At 41.4% G+C, this 23,050-nt stretch overlaps 1 protein-coding gene across 1 annotated transcript in view; it reads right to left on the bottom strand.

The window, feature by feature from the left end:
* LOC127413600 (dystonin-like) overlaps window positions 1–23,050 on the bottom strand; it is a 276,523-nt gene that overhangs the window by 178,002 nt on the left and 75,471 nt on the right. The window contains exons 7-8 of the mRNA XM_051650862.1: window positions 21,170–21,247; window positions 19,448–19,540 (exon numbers count right to left, since the gene is read on the bottom strand). Coding sequence (XP_051506822.1) covers window positions 19,448–19,540; window positions 21,170–21,247 — 171 coding nt within the window. The remainder of the gene's footprint in view (window positions 1–19,447; window positions 19,541–21,169; window positions 21,248–23,050) is intronic.

Genomic DNA, 23,050 nt, shown 5'->3' on the forward strand with positions numbered 1-23,050 from the left:
GTTATTTGTGTTATGGCTTTTCCATTGTGTAGTGGCTTTTCTGTTGGTTTGTGGCTTATTTTTGTTGTGTTGTGGCTTATTATCACTGTGTAGTGGCTTTTCTGTTGTGTTGTAGCTTAGTTCCATTGTGTTGTGGCTTAATTTCATTGTGTTGTGGCTTTTCCGTTGTGTAGTGGCTTTTTTGTTGGTTTGTGGCTTATTATCATTGTGTTGTGGTTTTTCTGTTGTGTTGTGGCTTATTTTCATTGTGTTGTGGCTTATTTCCATTGTGTAGTGGCTTTTTGTTGGTTTGTGGCTTATTATCATTTTGTTATGGCTTTTCTGTTGTGTTGTAGCTTACTTTCGTTGTGTTGTGGCTTTATTTCATTGTGTTGTGGCTTATTTCCATTGTGTTGTGGCTTAATTTCATTTTGTTGTGGCTTTTCCGTTGTGTAGTAGCTTTTCTGTTGGTTTGTGGCTTATTATCCTTGTGTTGTGGCTTTTCTGTTGTGGCTTAATTTAATTGTGTTGTGGCCGAGTTCCATTCTGTTGTGTCTTAATTTCATTGTGTTGTGGCTTTTCTGTTGTGTTGTGGCTTAATTTAGTTGTGTTGTGGCTTTTCCATTGTGTAGTGGCTTTTCTGTTGGTTTGTGGCTTATTTTCGTTGTGTTGTGGCTTAGTTCCATTGTGTTGTGGCTTTTCCGTTGTGTAGTGGCTTTTTTGATGGTTTGTGGCTTATTATCATTGTGTTGTGGTTTTTCTGTTGAGTTGTGGCTTATTTTCATTGTGTTGTGGCTTTCTATTGTGTTGTGGCTTCATTGCATTGTGTTGTGACTTATTTTCTTTGTGTAGTGGCTTTTTGTTGGTTTGTGGCTTATTATCTTTGTGTTGTGGCTTTTCTGTTGTGTTGTGGCTGAATTTCATTGTGCTGTGGTTTATTTCCATTGTGTTTCCAGGTTTGTTTTTATTGTTGTTGTTGTTTGTTTGTTTTTTCAAGTTTGTTGTGTTTTTCACTTCTGGGCCACTGTATTTTTTTTAAATATATAAGTCATAATCAGTAGATAAACTAATTCGTAGCAGAAAGTCTCCTTGTTCATGTCTCTATCCTTCCTTCCTTCTTCCTCCTTCCTTTTTTCATTCTTTCATTTCCTCACTCACTCAACTGTTCAAATGTCATCATCTTACAGTTTCTGCTATAATACCAAATTCAAATCAGACTGTTCTGCAAATAATCCAGCAACACATTATTTTGCATTTCACACAACTTTCAAACAGAAATTTAAAACAAAATTCTATTAACTGAGAAAATGTGCAACACAATGGTAAAAATGGGGTTGGCTAACAACACAGCAGTCATACAATTTTTATAACTAATGTAAATGTATGAGCAGCCAGTAAACATTATTAAACAATGCATTTTACAATGCATTTTCCCCAAATTAATATTATGTTAAATTAGTACAAAAGTAAACAGTGCCTCATTAGTCCTCTTTAACAAATATTGTAATTTAATTGGCTATATTTTGCTGTCTCAGCATTTAATCTCCGCTGGTGCAAATAGCCAGATGCTGATTCATATGACATTTGATCATTGATTTGCCAAAGCTATTTATAGTAGTCTCAATGTTGGCAATAAATTACATTAACCCTTAAACGCATATCTCAGGTCTTTAGAGACCCAGGACCTCACTCCACCACCTGTCCCTCGTCCACTTTTTGGAGTTGTGCCCACAGCTCTTTAGTATTCCTCAATCTATCTCTTATAAATAGTGTATATAAAAAATACAAATAAAAACTTGCCAAAATTGCAAAAAAATTTTTTTTTTTTTTTTTTTTTGCACTTCCATAAGTTATATTTTTTATGATTATATCTATTTAAGTTTACTATCACAAGATGTCTATTTCTTTGTTTATTACAAGAGAAATGAGTACTATATTCATACAAATAAATACTGTCATGTTGACTTTCTGTGCAACAATGAATTATCAACAGTGTTGAATTATCAGTATCCTATATGCTTACACATACAAATATTATGTTATTTCTTATTCAAGGTGGTGCTGTTGTTTCAGTGATTGACTTGATTTACATTTGACATTGCTATTTGATGAAGAAACAACATCGAAGTAAATTATAACAAGATTAACACATTAACAGTATGATATAACTAATGTCATTTGGGTGTACTACTGAAATAATGTAAGTTGTGCATATATTTGGACTCAATAAGTGCCTGAGAAAATACATACATGTAAAGTATGTGTATCTTATGTGTTACGTGTAGCTTAAAATGTGTTTGACAGCCAGTTGCATCTCATTAAATTTCAGTGTGAAAATAATTAATCCTGTTCTAGATTTGTCCTGATTTGTTGCATTATCTCTTTGATTTATAAAAAATAAAACATCCAAATATTTCAAAATATATTTTTATTGTTTTCTAATTGTCTTGAAATTATTTAGAACATTTTACACTATCTGGGCATTTTCTACAACCTGTCACGGTTCCAGCATATGTGCCGGCTCTGTTGTTTGTTTTTCTCTCACTCATGTCTCACAGGTGGACCCGGCACACATGATCAGCATTTATGGGAACGCTGATCGATCTTGTGGAGATGCTGATCACGGTAAGTTACATGCCCGCTGTCACCTGCTTTCCTCTAATTGCACTCCCTTCTTATTCCTCGTGTTTCCTCTCTTTCTTTGCCAATTTATTATTGGTGCACAGGACTGTGGAGAAGGATTCCTCGATTTCTGCCTACGTCTCGGGAGATTTGTCTGGGCTTCGCTTGCACCTCACCAGCTTCTATGGACTCTCATCTGAGTGCTCCAGACTTCCACAACGCACACATTCCCCATACGAACACACTATTCACAAGCCCTTGGTGGCTCGCTGGTTCTTCGACTTCTTCAGCCGGTGCAGGGTGCACCTTGAATTGACTTTTGAGAACTTGTGAATAAATACTGTTGACCTCTCTCTCTCTGCTCTTGGGTCATTTATCCTCCCCACTCCCCAACCCTGACAGAATAAACTGGGCAGCATGGACCCAGCAGAAGAGACAACTCTATGCTCCACCCTCTCTCAACAAGAAGCTTTGCTCGGACAAGATCAGATATCTGCTTCTAACCGTGCTTTAGAGGTAATGGGTTTCATCAGATCCGCTCTCCCTCTGATCCGAGTCCAGCACAGGACACCCCCCCACTCCTTCTCACACCCCCCTGGCGACACGAGGCACACACCATTCCTCCACCACTATTCTCAGGTGAGGGGTCTGTTAGGGCTTTCCTCTCATGATATTCACTGTTCTTCTCCTTGCAGCCCTCCACATACCCCTCAGACACTATGAAGATTGCATTTATTATCATCACTCCTCTCCAGGATGGCTGGAGAATGGGAAAGGGCGATGTTGGATAACCGGCATCGTGTTGCTCCTCATATGAAGATTTCTCCTCTGAACTTCGCCGAGTGTTTGACCAGGCAGCTCAAGGTCGGGAAGCTGGGAGGATATTATCAGGGCTGTCCCAGGGTAATCGATCACTTGCCGATTACGCCATTGAATTTCGCACCCTGGTTGCTTCCAGCGACTGGAACGGTTCCGCAATGTGGGATTTGCTCGTGAGGTCTCTCGGACACTATTCAAGATGAAATTTACTCTCAGGACCTGCCACCGCAGTTCAACAATTTGGTGGACTTAGCCATCTAGGTGGAACACCGATTCACTCAACGCAATGAGCATCGTCGACCCCGCTCTTCCCCCTCACGGAGAGTTAAACTTCACTCACAGTCCATGCCTGCAACCAGAGTTTCCGATTCTCCTCCTGACTTTGAACCCATGCAGGTGGGTAGACTTCCCATGCCCCACAAGGAAAGGTAGCGACGACTTCAAAAGGGTTTGTGTTTCATCTGTGGCTGTTCTGGCCACCTTGTTGCCTCCTGTCCATTATAAGACAACGCTCGTCAGTAATTGGGGGTTACTGGCGAGCACAACACCCTGGACAAAGCCTCCGGACACTGCACGCTCCTCCCGGCTAGGCTGGTGGATTCCGGCGCAGAAGGGAATTTCATTGACACTGACTTGGTCATTGACTCCTGTAAGTCATAACTCATTCCATTAAGCCGGTCACTTTGATCTCTGTAAACCACACTGAACAGCTGTATTTTTACCTCATCCAATCCCCTTCGACCCCAGTTGTGCTGAGACACCCTTGGTTGGTTACACACAACCCACAAATAGATTGGCCAACCAACACTGTACTTGCCTGGAGCTCTTTTTGTTCTTCACATTGTCTTAACTCTGCTGTCTCCCCTGTCCAGTCTTGTGTTTCGTTGCAGGATGAGCTGGCTGATATGTCAGGAGTGCCACTGGCGTACCATGATCTGAGGGCGCCGCGACCCTCCCTCCTCATCGCCCGTACGACTGTGCGATTGAATTGCTTCCTTGCACTTCTCCTCCTCAAGAACAGTTGTATTCACTTTCGGCTCCCAAGAGGGAGGCCATGAACAGGTACATTACTGATCATTACTGATGAGACAGCCGGTCTCATCCACCCTTCTGCATCGCTCGCAGGGGCGGGGTTCTTCTTCATGGAGAAGGACGGCTCACTTAGACCCTGCATAGATTATCTTTACTGTGAATGACATCACAGAAAAGAATCGTTATCCTTTGCCGTTGATGTCCTCAGCCTTCGAACTCTTGCAGGGGGCATCCGTCTTTACAAAGTTGGACTTACGCAATGCTTACCACCTGGTTCGTGTTAGGAAGGGGGATGAGTGGAAGACGGCATTTAACAACCATAGGGGGCACTTTGAATATTTGGTTATGCCTTTCAGATTGGTCAACGCCCCCGCCGTCTTCCAGGGGCTCGTGAATGACGTGCTTAGAGACATGGTCGATTGTTTTGTCTTTGTTTATCTTGACGATATTCTGATCTTCTCCCATGAATATGCAGGACCATGTGTGGCACGTCAGGCAGGTGCTTCGGCAGCTGTTAGAGAACCGGCTGTTTGTCAAGGCAGAGAAGTGTGCTGTAAGACACAGTCAGTTCCGTTCTTGGGGTTCATTGTTTCATCCGAGGCAGTACGTATGGACCCGGCTAAGGTAAAAGCCATCTCCGAGTGGCCAACCCCAGATTCTCACAAGGCATTGCAGAGGTTTCTGGCCAACTTTTAGCAGAGGTATATTCGCAACTATAGTCAACTCGCTGCGCCGCTGACGGATCTCACCTCCAGTTTGTCCCCGTGGGCTGAAGCTGCGTTTACTAAACTTAAGAAATGGTTTTCCACCACGCCAATTTTAATTACCCCCGACCCTGCTAGTCAGTTCATTGTGGAGGTGGATGCATCTGAGGTCAGTGTTGGAGCAGTCCTTTCTCAGCGCTCTGCCTCGGATGGAAAGATGCATCCGTGTGCATTCTTTTTGCACCAGCTGACCCACACGGAACGGAATTACAACGTCGGTAACCGGGAATTACTGGCTGTCTGGTTGGCTTTGGGCAAGTGGCGTTGGTTTGGACTGATCACAAGAACCTAGAGTGCATCCGTAGCGCTAAACGTCTAAACTCTAGGCAGGCTCGCTGGGTCTTATTTTTCACTCGTTTTGATTTCACCCTCTCATATCGTCAGGGCTCCATGAACATCAAGCCCAACTCTTTCTCAATGTTTCGAAATCGAGACCCCACCGCCCCAGCGGATACTATCCTCCCTGCTCCTCGAGTGGTGGGCACGGAATCCAGGGAGTTGGAGGCTAAAGACACACCGCGTCTCCCGCCGCCTGCCCAGCGGGCAAACTGTGTGTTCCACGATCAGTTCAAACGCACGTCCTTCAGTGGGGGTCTAATGTCGCCTGCCACCCGGGAGCTACTCGTACCCAAACACTCATTAGACAGGGTTTCTGGTGGCCCTCGATTGCGCGGGACGTTTGGCAATTCGTTGCCGCCTGCCCTATTTGTGCGACCAATAAGACTTCCTGTAACCCCCCAGCCGGGCTCCTCCAACCACTGTCGGTGCCTTCGAGACCCTGGTCACACATCACCATGGATTTTGTAACTGGTCTCCCCCTTCCCATGGACCGGTTCTCGAAGGTGGCTCATTTCATTCCCCTCCCCAAATTACCTTCAGCGAGGGAGACAGCGGTAGCGGTCATTAATCACATCTTCCGTATTCATGGCCTCCCGGTCGATAGGGTTTCTGACAGAGGTCCCCAGTTTGTTTGTCGTTTTTGGGCAGAGTTCTGTTGACAGCTGGGGGCAACAGTTGGTTTCATCCCCAGGCCAATGGGTAAGCGGAGTGAGCGAACCAGGAACTGGAGAAGACCCTATGGTGTATGGCCTCCTGTAACCCTTCTTCTTGGAGCGAGAATTTGGTTTGGGTTGAGTACGCTCATAACTCGTTGCCGTCAGCGTCTGCGGGGTTATCACCCTTCCAGTGTAGTTTTGGCTACCAGCCCCCTCTGTTCCCCGCTCAAGAGCCTGATGCTCAGGTTCTGTCCATCCATGCATTTTGCAGATGTGCCAACGCACCTGGAAAGCTGCCAGAGAAGCCTTGTTTTGGACTGGCTCTCGGGTTAAGAGGTCAGCGGACCAACACCTGTCTAAGCCCCCAGCTTACGTGTGCGGGCAAAGGGTTTGGTTGTCCTCCCAGGACATCCGACTCCATCTCCCCTCTCGTAAGCTGGGCCCCAAGTTTATCGGACCATTTCCCATCGCCAAGGTCATTAGTCCGGTGGGGGTGTGCCTCAAATTACCATTTCACCGTCGTCACATTCACCCTGTTTTCCATGTTTTCAAAATTAAGCCTGTTATACGTTCCAATTTGCACCCCATCCCACACTGTGGAGGAGGATTCCTCGATTTCTGCCCGTGTCTTGGGAGATTCGTCTGGGCTTCGCTTGCACCTCACCACCTTTTTTCGAACCTTCTTCACGAGCTTGTGTATCTGTGGTTGCTTGTCGACTGAGGTGTGGTTACCTGTCTGCTTGCATTCACTCTCACCAGTTGGTGCCCAGGACTGTGGAGGAGGATTCCTCGATTTCTGCCCACATCTCTGGAGATTTGTCGGGTCACCAGCTTCTACGGATTCTCATCGGAGTGCTCCAGACTTCCACAATGCACACATTCCCCACACGAACACACTCTTCACTAGCCCTTGGCGGCTTGCTGGTTCTCCGACTTCTTCAGCCGGCACAGGGTGCACCTTGACTTGACTTTTCAGAACATGTGAATAAATACTGTTGAATGCTTTGTCTCTGCTTTTGGGTCATTTATCCTCCCCTCTTCCCAACTGTGACACATCCATTTTTGAAAGATATAAGTGTCGGGTGTCAGGATCCTGTCACTTTTGTCAGTCATGTTTATTGATTGATGATGGGATCCTGACATCCATGTTCTAAGTTTGTGTTGAGCACATGGATCAGGGTTTATTTCCTGGCCATGTGCTCTGTCTGTCTTTATTTGTGTCTCTGTATGAGCGCACAGCTTCAGGTTTTGATTTCCTTGCAGCGCGTTCTTCTGTCTATTTTGTGTTTTGGGCATGGTGTCTGGATCCTGATTTCTGTCTAATTCGGTTTCGGTTCTGGTGTTGGGATCTGCACACTCACACTCCATGTTTTGTCTTTGTGAGCACATGGCTTCTGATTCGGTTCTGTTGCCATGCGCACTACTGTCAGTCTCTTGTGCTGTGATTTTTGTTTGAGCACATGGCTTAAGATTGTCTTTGTTCGCATGTGCTCTTCTTCTTGTATATTGTGTTAGCTGCGAGCACATGGCTCCTGTTAGGTTTGTTTGTCATGTGCCTGACCTTGTCCAAGTCCCGAAGCTGCCTGACCTCATCCCTGTTCTGAGGCTGCCTGACCTCATCTCCACTCCCTTCCTCAAGCCTCAACCCTAGCTGCCAGACCCTGCCCTTGACCTAAATCCTCCTCCCAGGCCACCGGACCCCACCCCTTTTCTGAAGCTTCCTCCCGGGCCGCCTGACCCCGCCTCTAACTTGGAGTAACCCCCATGGTTTCCTCCACCCCCCCCCCCGGCTTGTACTTCCGGTGCATACAGCCCCCCTCCAACTGGTACTTCCGGTGCATACAGCCCCGCCCTGGTCGGTGCCTCCAGCCCCACCCTGGTCTATGTCTTCTGCTCTAGTCTGTTTTTGTATCTGTGTTGTTTGGTCTTGTTTGATGTTTGCCTTTTTGGGACACCAGGTGGCATCTCTTTGGGGGGGGGGGGGTAATGTCAGGATCCTGTCACCTTTGTCAGTCATGTTTATTGGTTGGTGACGGGAAACTGACATCCTTGTTCTGTGTTTGTGTTGAGCACATGGATCAGGGTTTATTTTCTGGCCATGTGCTCTGTCTGTCTTTGTGTCTCTGTGTGAGCGCACAGCTTCAGGTTTTGATTTCCTTGCCATGCGCTCTTCTGTCTATTTTGTGTTTCATGTTCCTTGCCATGTGCTCTTCTGTCTATTTTGTGTTTCATGTTCAGAGCATGGTGTCTGGATCCTGACTTCTGTCTAGTTCGGTTCTGGTGTCGGGATCTAGACACTCATGCTCCATGTTTTGTCTTTGTTAGCCAAACTGAATCAGAAGCCATGCGCTCTTCTGTCAGTCTCTTGTGCTGTGTTTTTTTTTTTTTTTTTTTTTTTTTTTTTTTGAGCACATGGCTCCTGTTAGGTTTGATTTCCATGTGCTCTCCAGTCTCTCGTCCTGGCCCCGCCCACTTATTACCTTGTTATCAGTTCATTTGCCTCACCTGCTTTCCCTCGTTACCCTCCTTAGTTCCTTCTCTATCTAATCTCTTTGTGTTTTCTGTTCTGTGCCAGTTCGTTGTCTAATGTACGCATGAATGGTTTCCTGTCAGGTTTGTGTTCTGTCTGTTGGTCTGTGCTGGAGGTTCTGGAGATTCCTGTGCTGAGTCCGGTCCAAGAGGCTCTCCCTTCTCCTGCCCAGCCAACCCAGTTCCTGTCTATTTTAAGGACATTCTGTTTCTCCCCTACAGGGTTGTTTTCTTTGTTTGTTTGTTTTATTTTTTTTTTGTTTTGTTTTTGTTTAATAAAGCCCATCCTTACCCTGCACTTGAGTCCTCGCCTCGCTACCCATTCCATGACTCTGGGTCTCTAAAGACTTAAGTAATAAGTAAGAGTGTTTGTGAAAATTACAATACATTTAAGGGTTAAGCATTTGGAATATAGCAGTGAGCTACACAGATGGTGACTTATTAACAGTGAATATGTGGACATGTGCCCAATGACCCATAGACATCTCACCTCACTTCAAACTGCTGAGAAGGGTTTGCTGAAAAAGTTAAGCCAAACAACACCTACTGACTCAAAGGAAAGCACATATTAAAGCCAACAGCTAAAAATCATTCACAGCCTGCTGAAGATGATAATGAGCCCATATCGTACATGCTGCCATTGAAGTAACTTAATGGATTCTGCAGGCCAGCCACAGTTTAATTATAGCTTGTCAGAATGGAGTAGACCACATGGTGTTTATGCTGTGGGTGTAGAAACACTGAGCCAAGAACCAAACACACCAAAACATGTCAACTGTGAGTAATTATTGCCATCAATTACTATTAAGTAAGATGAATGAAAATATTGAAGAAATTCATAATAATTCTTAATGAAACTGCAAGCTATGTACTGTTCATCAGTTCATAGTGACCATATTTAATTTTAGTCACTATTCGCTGAAAACCTTCACCTTTGTTGCAGCTCTCAAATCTCATGCTCTGTTTTCAAATTGGCGTGCCCTGTTCACTTATGATATCAATAACATTTTCTGCAAATCATGTAAAGGAATATGATTGTGAATGTGAATGAGAAGCAAAAGATTGTCAATGAATAATGAGTCTTGGTATGATCCACAAATAAAATTATTGTATAACTTCAGAAGACTTGGCATATGACACAAGTCGTCTGGACTACTCCTATAGTGCTTTTTGGAGCTCGTTGCTCATATTGAACTGTTGGGTGATTCTCACAAAACCTGTCAAAAAATGTCCCTGTCATTTTTAACCCCAAATCCTAAAAACAAATAGATAAATATATATATTTTGCATGAAGAATACTTAAACACTACTTTTCAGGACCATTTTGATTTTTTGCATTGTGACATTATTTTCAGGACACAGCACATTTTACCCCCCAATTCCCATTACATAGCATGTCCAGATGTTTTAATTTTACTATTCACATTGTTTTCATTCGTATTAACATAACACAGTCATTTTTTACTGTATTACAGTAAAAGTATGTTGTTGCGTAGAGGGCACTGTAACAAGGTAAATGGAAAGGAGGCGAGAACTGGCTTGATAATATAAATAATTGTTTAATGATAAACGTAACCAAAAAACAAACACACACAAGTGTCGGACAGCTGTCCGTAACACTCTCTCTGTCGCACTGCCGTCTCCGGTCGGCTTTATCCCTCTCGGGCTTCATCAGCCTAATTAGGGGCCGGGTGTGCGGAATCACGACCCGGCCCACCCTCCGCCCTGCCACAGGCACATATGTAATAATTGGTCCTAAATGTAATAACATTTGGTTCTAAATGTAATAAAGGCCCCTAAATGTAATAATTGTTGATCCTGAATGTCATAAAAGCATTCATTTAAAAACTTGTGGACCTAAGTGCAATAACAGCCCTACATGTAATAATGTCTGTACTAAGTGTAACAAAGGCTAATGAAGACTGTTGGCCATACTGAACCACATAAACAATATAAACCACTTACTTTCATTAGCTATACTGTACTAATAGTGCAATAGTGCTAGTGCATAAACATTATATCTGCTCTATATACTAATATACGTAAATGTAAACGCTAACTACATATTAATGTACAATTACATTTAGGGCCATTAATATATTTAGGACAGTTTATTACATTTGTGCCTTCAACATGTTTTTATCAGTGCAAATAAAAGGTGGTACCAAGGGAGTAAAATATATAAATACTTTATTATTTAAATAATGCATAATTTTCTTAAAATTGCCGTTATGAGAATAATAATGACTTTATTTTTTTTTTGCATTGTGAGAATTTGGGGGAAAAACGTCTATAATTGTGATGAAAATAATGTCACAGTGTAAAAAAAAAAATGTCCTTAAAACAGGCTTAATTTTTATTTATGCAAAACAATATGTCTTGTTTTTTAATGATTTGGAAGTAAAATTGGGCAAGGACATTTTCTTGACAGATATCGTGAGAATCACCCTGTTACTTAAAAAATCATACTTTTGTGTTCCATCGAACAAAGCAAAGCAAGAAAAATACAACTACAATATGTTTCATATTCTATGCCTAATGGACCATTATTCCTGATTCAAAACGCATTGTCACATCATAAGCAGCGTCTAATATGTTGACAGATGCTTGCATTACCTCCTGGTGTTTAGCAAAAGCATGGTAAAGATCTTGCTGGACAGTATCCAGAGAAGCCTGGGAAACTAAACCTCCTGAGCAAGTGAGGGCCCTTCTTCGTTTCCAGTGCACTTCAGTGTCCCATATAATTTTGGAGAGCCCCTCCATGTTCTCCAGCCGCTGATCCATGCTGCTCCTCCTGGAGACCTGTCCTCTTAAAGTCCGGAGCAGGTGTTCCACCGCCCCGAAACTCATTGCCCTCCTCAACTGTCTCAATAGATGTTTCGTCTCCAAAAGCCCATCCTTTGAAGCAATGCTTCTGGAGCTCTTAGCGACGCCATGTATATTGTGCTCTATGGTGGGCAGGCTTTCATCCTTGTCCTTCCGATGAGTACTTGGTCTTCCACCAGTTTTACTTTGGAGAACTAGGACTTCTCCAACGTAGATTCCATGGCTGATGCTATCTTGCCTTGGCCTTGAAAGCTCATCTTGGTTTGAGTTCAAAGTATTGATCGGATTGAGAGAATGCCTACAGGTTGAACCATTAACCAGGTTGTCACTTCTGCAGCTATCCCTGAGAGAATCATTGGCACTGAACTCAGCAGTTTTCCTCTTTTTCCTCCATTGAAAGTACTGACGACCACTGAGCTCTTTAGGAGTGGGTCTGATTGGGGCTTTCGTGGGATCGACGTAACATTCCTCCTTGGAGCCCCTAACACATCCACACATATTTCCCATGATGGTCGCTCATACTACTAATGCTGCCCATCAAACAAAAGTTTCCCTCCTGTCTACAAGCTCTGAACAAGTTCAAGAAGTTCAGGAGCTCTTTTATCCCAAGAGAGTAACAGCCATCCCTGCTTGTGTTGAGATACGGAGGTGACGTCAGATAATCCAGAAGTTGTCCCAAACATCCAAAGCGGATGATGTGATTCCCTCCGGGAAGATGGAGACGCTCAAAATACACTTCTGTTTCCTGTATCTCACATTCACAGGTCTCCTTGCAAAGCCCGGCCCTTTCTTCTCACACTGCCAACAATACGGAATCTCTATGACCTTTGAAACTGCACCCTTTGCCCTGACACTCCAGAACAAACAGTGCACAGGTTGAGGCGCCCGGCAAGTGACACAAACTTACACAGCTGTAGGTAGCTCTGTCACAGCTGAGGACACGTCATAGCCCTCATGTGATGTGTAAACAAAGCCACACCCAGAGCCCTGCTAGTGCTGAGTTTCCAGAGACCGATTTCATGGTCAGAGGCAGGAGAGAGCAAGGAAAAGGGGAGTGAAGTGGGGCAGACTCTCATCCGAGGGCTTCTGGTAACTGTGTGTCCTGTGTGAAAGCTCTGCTAAACAAGTTGAGCCATTCAAATAGGACGTACCAGGCTGTGAGAGTCATGGCCTATCGTGTGGGCTTTAAAAATAACAGGACAGCATGGCTGGCTTGACAAAAACAGGGCAAACTGTGCTGCCCCAGACCACAAAGCTCTCTCTTTGCTGTTCAGTCTGTCTCAAACATAGAGAAAAGCTCTGGAAGGGTTTAAGTCCAGTACTTCAAACAAACAAAGATAACCAGTGGAACTCATTGATATGGAGGAAGATAAATTATATTGGAGATACAAATTTGCTTAATCACAACAAGGGCATTTCATATCAGACATCTCAATTGTATGGTTATAATGTACACTACCAGTCAAAAGCTTTGAAACACTTTTTTTTTTTTTTTTCACATTTTAGAATAATAGTAAAGTCATCAAAACTATGGAATAACATAAATGGAACTATGGGAATTATGTTGTGATTAAACAAAATCCAAAATAAATCAAAACTGTGTTATATTTTAGCATCTTCAAAGTAGTCACCCTTTGCCTAGAATTTGCAGACATGTACTCTTGACATTTTCTCAACCAACTTCTTGAGGTATCACCCTGGGATACTTTTTAAACAGTATTGAAGGAGTTCCCATCTATGTTGGGCACTTATTGGCTGCTTTTCTTTATTATATGGTCCAAGTCATCAATTTCAAAAACTTTTTTTTAATTTTATTACATTTTAGTTTTGTAATGAAATAAATTAATATGGTGAAACAATTATATTTTTGTCTACAAAACTAATTTCAAACATTTAAGCATACGCCTTCATATCAAAAGATTTTTAAGATCATGAGAAACATTTCAGTCAAGTGTTTCAAAACTTTTGACCGGTAGTGTATAATATTATATTTTCACCTTGCAGCTGATAAAACTGGTAAAAAAAAAAATCCCACAGATCGTAGACCAGAATATCACAGAGACTTTAGGGTGGCTTCTTTGACTTGGACCAGTAAAGCAGGACACCCTAGAAACCACATAGCAACATGCTACAAAACACTCTGAACACCTTAGCAACCGCATAGCAATGTACTCAGAACACCATAAGAACTGCCTACTGTTGCAGTGCTAATTAACCACTCAGAACACCATAGCAACCACAGAGCAACATGCTACAACACACTCAAAACACCTTAGAAACAGAATAGCAACTTGCTAGCAACCACGCAGGACACCCTAGCAACCACCTAGTAGTCTCCTAGCAACCACCAAGAACACCATTATAATTGCATAGCAATGTGCTAAAAAACACTCAGAACATCTTAGAAACCACCTACTGTAGCAGTGCTCTAGTAATAACCTAGAACACCATAGCAACCGCTTAGCAACATGCTACAAAATATTTAGAACACCTTAGGTACCACATAGCAGTCCCCTAGCAAACACCTAGAACACTATAGCAACCGCATAGCAATGTGTTTAAAAAAAATCCTCAGAACACCTTAGGAACTGCATAGCAACATCCTAGCAACCATGCAGGACATCCTAGCAACAGCCTATTGTAGCAGTGCCCTAGTAGCTACCCAGAACACCATAGCAACTGCATATCAAAAGGCTACAAAACACTCAGAACACCTTAGCTACAGCATAGAGCCATGCTAAAAAAACACTAACAACATCTTTATAACAGTACAGCAACCACTTAGAAACCACCATCAAAATCATCCTAGCTACCACCTAGTAGTCCCCTAGCAACCACCCAGAACACAAACAGCATAGCAACGTGCTAAAAAACTCTGGCAACAACGACGCACCCCAGCCATATCTCAACACCAGAATATCACAGAGACCTGGGGGTGGGCTATTTTGACTTGTGCCATATAACCACATAGCAACCACATAGGAACCGAATAGCAACGTGCTAAAAATTCCTCCGAGTACCATGGCAACCGCATAGCAACACCCAGAACACTCGGCACATTTTGCATGGGCAAGCACACTTTCACATTTTCTAAAAAACAAAACAAAAAACCTTGTTCATAATCTATTTACTTAAAGAATAGTGAAGGAGAGATCAAATGTCATGTTGTTGAGGCAATGTTCAATGTACCTTTTCATACACCTTTTATTCACTCTTCATTCATGGACTTTAAAGCATGTTTACCAGCCAAAAATGACAACCAAATGCTTTTGAAAGCACATAATGGCTAATGTCTGCTTGATTGAGAGTTAACAGAAAATGTCTTTGATTTACATGTTCAAATAGACAGTATTCAGATGCAAGCTGTGGATATTGTATGATGAATCGATGGGTTCTGCAAAATGTATCTATAAGTGTAAGTTAGGTTGTTTCTCATGGAGTTGCAAACACTTTTTAATTGCAAATTTAATTGCGATATTTAATTTGTTGAAAACCTATTCAAAACTGGATACTTCCAAAGAAGTAAGCATAGGGCTAAAAAATATAAACATTGCTAAAAACTCAGCCCAGAAAGGCTAATGTCTGGACAGAGCTATCAAAAACAACTTAATGTACCCTCCAACTGCAGATCATGAGGGAACAGGCCCACATGCACTAGCGCCGCATGCCCAACGGCTTGCGTGAGAGTGACAGCGGCAGGTGCTACTGCACATCCCCACGCTACCTGTCAGCAAGTTTTATGAACCCAAGCATTATTTAACACATTCTTTTGCTTTGCCCCAATTATCGATTTTTTTTAACTTGTTTTGAGAGCCCTTGTGAGTCGTTTGTGGGCTGTCAGGGAGACTGGGTCAGTGTGGTTTGCCAGAAAGATGAGCAGTGGAGTTGTTGGAGTACGCTTTGGTCGCATTCTTGCTCACTGTATGCTGCAGATGTGAATTAAGAACAGCAGTGCTGGTTTGTGTTCTGATCAAGGCTTCAGTTGACTTCCCTGTGCCCTACTGCGACAGGCTGCAGCTAACATTCTTCACTCATAACATCACCTCAAAGCAAACATGCAGTCAGAGTCAAGGATATTAATAATCTATGGCGGTGGATGTGGGACAGTGTGTCCAAAATCAGTAGAACTCTAGAAAGGGGGTTGTTCACACAGGATGTGTTATGTTTAAAACCTGTCATGGTGAAATGTGTAAATTCCTGCACCATTAGTGCCAACAATAGCGATGGGAATTGTTTGGAAATGGATTCCTGTTCCATTAACTATTCTTTTAGTGCTTTTGAGGAAGAAATACTTGAAATATATTTCATATTTTAACCCTTATGCACTGTCCATCATTAAAACACGTTCCAGTTGTTCCCGGTCAAAAGTGACCGGAAACAATAAACGTGTAATTGTTTTTAATTGTTATGAAAGAAATGTAACAACTCTAAATTAAATTGTGTAAAAGCACAAAAGCTGTGCATTTTGGGTGGGTTTTTGGCTATTTAGACCTTTATTACTTTTTTGAATTTACTAATTTATTTACCTAAATGACCTTGAGCTTGAAAATTTACTTTTTTAATGAATATTTTCTCAAATACTGAACCAATCCTCAAAAATGATATACCATTTGAAACCTTAAAAAAAACACACAAAAAAAAAACAGATGAAATTACAAGTATAAACACTAGATGGCTGCAGAGAGCTACTTATTCATCCCTGGTTGAAGAGAAGATGATTTCTAGATTTTGTCACTATTTCTGCATTTAGATATATATTTAAACATTATCAAAGACTACTTTTGTCAAAGTTTAGCATTTAGTTTGATTTGTTTCAGGTTATTTTTGTCAGTTTTTGCATACCTGAAATGTGTAGAATAGTAATAACCTAATTTATCCCTGGTTGTAACAAGATGAATGTGTGTGTGTGTGTGTGTGTGTGTGTGTTTTCAGCACAGTAGATGTGTTTATAAATAATGAAAAAAAATCTCTGAATTTTAGTGTTTCCCATTAATTTCCTATGGCGGTCACTTTTGACCAGAAACAGTGCAAGTGTAACTTTTTTTTCCACCACTTAGACTGATCGAATCAACTCCAATTTATTTGTGTGTGTTCAAATATCAAATGGACGAAAAGTCACCAAGTCTCGTACCCGTCAGAAAGGAAACCAGTTTTATTGAAGAAACAAAATGGATTTTGGTCAAAAATGACCGAACAGTGCATGAGGGTTAACAGAAAAGATTCTTGCAACAACAAAAAAAAAAATAGTGTGTTCACACCAGGGACGTTACTTGGCTGTCATCTTTTGGGGGGAAATTTGATCTTTAGGGTGGCCAAATTGTTGTCTCTTTGTCAAACCATGAGGGATTTCCCTTGATAATTTTGCCATCACTTGCACTCCTTGATAATTTAGCATTAAAAGCTTCTGAGGAGGCCAAGGATTTTGGCTTTTGCATTGTAGATTCAAAAGAACTGGCTCATAGGAATCATATGTTTGGGAATCGGATTACATGAGTTGCTTTGTATGTTTCACACTGAAAATTCAAATAAACCGGCTCATAAGAGTCATTCATTTGGGAATCAAACTACACTGGTCATGATGTATGTTTCGTGCTCTATATACAAAAATGGTTCATAAGAATAATTTATTTGGGAATCGGATTACACTTGTTGCTTTGTATGTTTCGCGCTGCAGATTCAAAAGAACCGACTCATAAGAGTCATTCATTTGAGAATCGGAATACACTGGTCACGCTGTATTTTTCATACTGTATATTGAAAATAACCGCTCATAAGAGTAATTTATTTGGGAATCAGGCTACATAGTTCAGCCGTATGTTTCACACTGATTTTAATGGCAGTTTGTAGTGCTGCTAAATGGTAGCACAGGAAACAATGTATTTTAGAACAGTGTTTCCATATCGGCGGAAAAACCCACATTAAAGAACTATTAACAGAAAGTCTTAAAATCATTCAATTTCGGTATAATTTAAAAAAAGTTGAATGGGTACTCGGTTTCCAACCCTAGCCACCAAACAGAACTGCAAAAATAATGACTGTTTTCCAATCAGTCCTCAAATCTGCCATTGGTCGTACAAACAGATAGTCCCACTCCAAACTCACACCATTGGTTGAGCAAGCATTTCCTTGTCAGGCTGGCTGGGAAGCTCAAACAGAGTAAAGTTTTGAAAGCTCCACCGAGCCATGATGTTTACATTTTGGGGGGAATCAACATATAAATGTCTTAAAGTTGTATCTGTATATTAAGATGGAAAAGAACAAAGTATTTTAGCATTGAAAAAATGACACACTTTATCTTTAAATTGACACGGTCTCTTAAAAACGCAGCACGCAAGGCACAAAATGCTAAAATAACAGTAATATATGATGCAACAGTCAAAAACATCCATCTGAGGCATTTGTACACAGACTAACAACAGAACGTGTCCTGTCTGAATGCCTTTTGGACTGCACTCCTCTCCACCTCAGTCTTATATACTGTACATTTGATGTAGGGAGCGTCTCACAAGTTCAGGCCTGCAAAACTGCAGCTGCAGCAATACCTCTGTGTGACAAAAATACTGCATGACTATTACGTGGTAGAGTGGTAGCAAAACTGAAAAGAGAGTTTGAAAAGAGATTAAGTTTTAGTGTTTACAGCTAAGGTGTTCTGAGTGGTTGCAAGGGTGTTGCTAGCAGTTGCTAAGGTATTTTATGTGGTTGCTAGGCAGTTGCTGTTGCTAGGGCTAGGTGCTCGGTGGTTAGTAAGGCATTGCTAGTTTTTGCTTGGGTGTTGTTTTTGGTTCATTGGGTGTTACTAAGTGGTTGCTAAGGCATTCTGGGCAGTTGCTATGGCATTTCTAGGTGGTAACAAAGGTGTTCTGAGTGGTTGATAGGGAGTTGCTAGGGTGATCTGGTTGGTTGCTATGGGGCTACTAGGCAAGTGCTATGGTGTTCTAGGTGGTCACTAGTTAGTTGCAAATTTGTTCTGGGTGGTCGCTAGGGCATTGCTAGGTGGATGCTAGATAGGACGATCAGGTAGTTGCACTTGCAAGGGTGTTGTGGTTGGTTGCTATGGCATTGCTACTGTAGGCAGTTGCTAATGTTCTGTATGGTCGCTAGGCAGTTGCTAATGTGTTCTGGGTGGTTGCTAGGGCATTACTAGGTGATTACTAAGGTGTTCTGAGTGGTTGATATGTGGTTGCTAGGGTGTTATGGATGGTTGCTAGGCAGTTGCTAGGCTGTTTCAATGGTATTGTGTTGTTTTGATTGTCTGTTCCCATAAACTGTCAGACAGTAATATAGCTTGAAAGTTCTAGGAGGAATTACACTTGATAACTGGTATCAGGTTAGGGATTTAACCAAGTTTGTACAATAACAGTTTGCTTTGTCAAGCCAACATTTATACTCATTCCAACAATTTGGTGCCTTTTAAGACCCCAGTACAATTCAAATCCTCCGTAAAGTCAGAAAAGCTGAAATACAGCAGTTAAACAAATCAAAGCTGATTAGATATCAATCGCAGCAGTAAATATAAATGATAAACATTGGTGTTTTCGGCTTCAGCTAATGTGGTTCTGCACATTCAAGTCCATTAATCAGGTCTGACCTCTAGTGATCAGAGAATGAACTCCAAAATGAAAGAAGTTTGCATCAGTTTCAATTGTATTTCATGTTCCTACCTTTCAATGTAAAACTAATGATTTAAAACACAAAATGCAAGTCATGAATAACTGGTGCAACAAATAAGATGCAATAGAGACATTGTATGTGTCACAGAAATCAACAACAAAATTGGCAAATCATCAGTGTGGGGCAGTTGGAGTGTACATGAAACATCTGACTCAACAAATAAACAATACGATTTATTGTTAAAAAGATTAAGAAATCATATTGACTCACTTGAAAGTGCAGAATTATGGTCCATATTAAACCCAATGTCAGTTTTGGGTTGCCGTCCGTGATGTCATCATTTCTGATGTTCACTAGTTTCACCTGTTCACACAACAGTAGTTCAGATGAGTGACATTATAATATGACCATGCTGTTTTCTGTATTCATTACATGTAGGAAAAAACACTAAATTGCATATAAAATGTAATTTACATAATCACCAAAACCTAAACACATTAATATAATGACATACAATGCTAGATGACTGGGTTCTTCAGGTAATTCAGATCATATTTTAAATGTAATCCAGTTACATATTAGATAATGAGTACTTGAAGGAATATTATATCACTTAATATTTCCGCAGAGGGAATAGCATGTGTGTACAGTATACATACTTCACAAGTCACATGATCACATAAATATTTGTAAGTATATTTATAATGTCATAATGTCATTAAAAGTGCATTTGTTTTCCTGAACTAATTTACAGAGCAGTCTAATTCTATATTAGAAACGTAATTAAAAGAGCAATCATGTAATTGTATCTGTATACAAACATGACAGTGATGTAACATTAGCGGTGGTTCACCACAAGAGGGCGCTAGAGGACAGAATGTTGAACTGTATTAATATATTGAATCTTTCTACATTTTTGTGTAGGTAACTAAACCGAAATAATGAACGTGGGCTATGTGTAGTATGTTAAGTGTAGTCCATCCCTCATGACTTCATGTCTCTGTTATTGATGTCACACTTCAGCCGAGCACGAGCGCAGTGTACTGTCTCTTAGGTGACATGGAAATTCATGAGATGAAACAGTCAAATATCTCGGTGGCAACTAGTCAGCACCATTTTGAATTGCAAATGTTACTTACGGTAGCATTGTTTTTGCACATGACTTATGATGTCACAATTCGCTAGCAGAAAGTCAATACACAATCTTGCATCAATCACATAATGAGCCCTACTCCTCCCTGTTCTCTTGAAAGACATTTAAACTAGAAATATCACCTGTCTCTGTAACAAAAGTAGAAAGACTTCCAACACTTTTTAAGCCAGTCAAAAATGTTCCCTTCCTGTCAATCATTTTGTGCAGTCAGATTTGCTGACATTGGATTGGTTGACATCTGTCTTTGGAAAAAACTTAATTTACAGTTGGAGAAACAAGAGTACAGTCTTGTGAACAAACAAGGCATATTGAGATTTTTAGGTGGCATCTCCAATTAGACATTTTTGCATCTGCTCTAGTGTGTTTACCTTAACCTCATGGCGCAACTGGAAGTGCATTGCGTCATCAGCGTGGGAGACCCAGGTTCAGATCTCACACTGAAACCAGGAAGTAATCGCGTTCGCATAATCAGTGATTCAGAGCATGATTCGGAGGTTGCATTCTTCCCCTCTAACATTACATTTTTCATCCACTGATGGTTAGGTTTAGGTTTGGGGTTTGGGCTGAGGTGTTCAGTTTATAAAATATGCATTCCTCTTCACTGTATTACAGTATATCCTTTACAGCTTCAAAACAACTTGCTTCACAAATCGCTTTTGCCACCCCTCTGTGAACATTTCACCCAGAGAATGGCGCTCACACGTGCCCATACGCCCAACAACACTTGCCGCTTTGGCCGCCGGGGGCAGTGCTTTGCATTTATGTACAAGACCAGTTTTACCTAAAGAAAAGTCACCTACTGTGTAGATTTGTGTAGTATTGTATTATACTGGTCTTACCTGCCGCCTTTTTAAATAGTCCAGTGCAATCTGTACATTCTGGAGTCTATGGAAGCGCATGCGGCCCTTCTCCCGTGGCTGTGAGGGGAGGAGAGAGACGAGAGGTCAGAATAAATTTAATCTGACACAGCCGAGCTCTCGGCACCAGACACTCACCATACCATCTGCAGAAATCCTTATGATGCTGCAAATCTGAACTACTGCACATCAATAAGAAAATTTCTCAATGAACGTTACAGGCAACGCTGACACGATAAAAGTTAAACTCTTGATTGTCTGTGTCAGACAGCTAAAAACTTGTGCAGGTCATCAATTTATATGTCTTTGAAAATAGTTCAAGAATGAAAACCTCATGTTGTCCCAAAATGCTGTGGGACACAAAGAAAGAATTTGTTTAAGCTTGCTTTCCACACAACGACGGTTCAAAGTGACCACGGTTGCAGGGGCGGATCAACTGGGGTGGCTTAGGCCACCGTAAGAAAAAGCATTGCCACCCCATCTGCCACCCCAACATAAATATCCAAATGTATTAAATATAAATGTAAGTATATTATAGTTGATGTTGACATTGTGTAGGGGTTTATTCATGTCAAACTGCCTAAACTCTCAACGAACGCACAAATGACTACAGATCCATAGCATGATTGTTTACAGCAGCTGCAGCGGCCAATCACAGCATCGACCAATCGCCTACTTATTATTGCAGCGTGTGTACAGTGTTTGGGCTCTCGCAGGTTGATGAGCTTATTTCCTCAACAACAATGACCACATGGACAAATACGTGGAAAAAAGATGTAAAACATGAATCGCCTGGAGTGCCAGTTCGAGAGAGAGACACGCGGCCACTGTGTGTGTGCGTCTATGTGTTTTATGTTATATTGAATTATTTTATGTCATTAAAGTTATGTTGACTGTTCTGCAGGTTCCCATCTCCTCTTTGCCTATCCTTACACATTACATTTATGTTGGCAATTCAGTAGCTAAATGGTTACTATGTGGTTACTGTGGAAATGCAGTTGTATTGCAAATTAATAGACATTTGTAATATGATCGTGACTCCAATTAATGAACTAGTACTTGTCGCAATGAAGCTTGGTACCTTAATCCATAAAAACTATGCATGGGCGCTTGCACTGGTGTTGCCACCCCTCATAGTCTGCATGCCACCCCATAGAAACATTTTTAGATCCACCCCTGCATGGATGTCAAGATTCGAAAATGGCAAAGTAAACATCACAGGAACCATAAAAGTAGTCAATACAACTCCAAAGCTGAAAGCCATACAATAGCTTTGTGTGAGGAACAGATGATGGCGCATTAGGTTCACTTACAACCCATTCAATTTTCAGTGAATAACAAATTTCAGTTTGTTCCTCACATAAAGCTATTAAATGTCCGTTTTGTCCGTTTTGACAGATTTAATCACTATAAACTGTCATTGTATGGAAAAAAGCTGTGAAAGGTTCATCAAAAATTCTCCTTTTGTGTTCCACCGAAACAAATTAAAAATAACAGCATAAAAGTATTCAGAGAACAAAATGAGTGTGAGTAAAAGACGACAGAATATTTCTTTTTTGAGTGAACTATGCCATTAAATTGAAGATCACTTTTAAGAACATGAAAGAACATAGCAAGCTTTCTTGCAAACTTCACAGATGTAAATAGTAGATTAAGGCTAAAGAGCATAAAGCCAACCGCAAGATGTGAAGTAAAGCGATGAGATGGGTACAAAGCAGATAAGGGAGGAAAACCTTTTCTGCTGGGTGAAAAATCTCCATTGCCCAGCTAAAGCAGCAAAAATACACCATTTACTCCCTCAATGGAGGTGTTTCTTGGTGTGCATTTTCTCAATGGCACTCATCAAGTTTAACATTCAGTACA

Source organism: Myxocyprinus asiaticus, chromosome 23 (assembly GCF_019703515.2).
Source record: "Myxocyprinus asiaticus isolate MX2 ecotype Aquarium Trade chromosome 23, UBuf_Myxa_2, whole genome shotgun sequence".
Classification (NCBI taxonomy): domain Eukaryota; kingdom Metazoa; phylum Chordata; class Actinopteri; order Cypriniformes; family Catostomidae; genus Myxocyprinus; species Myxocyprinus asiaticus.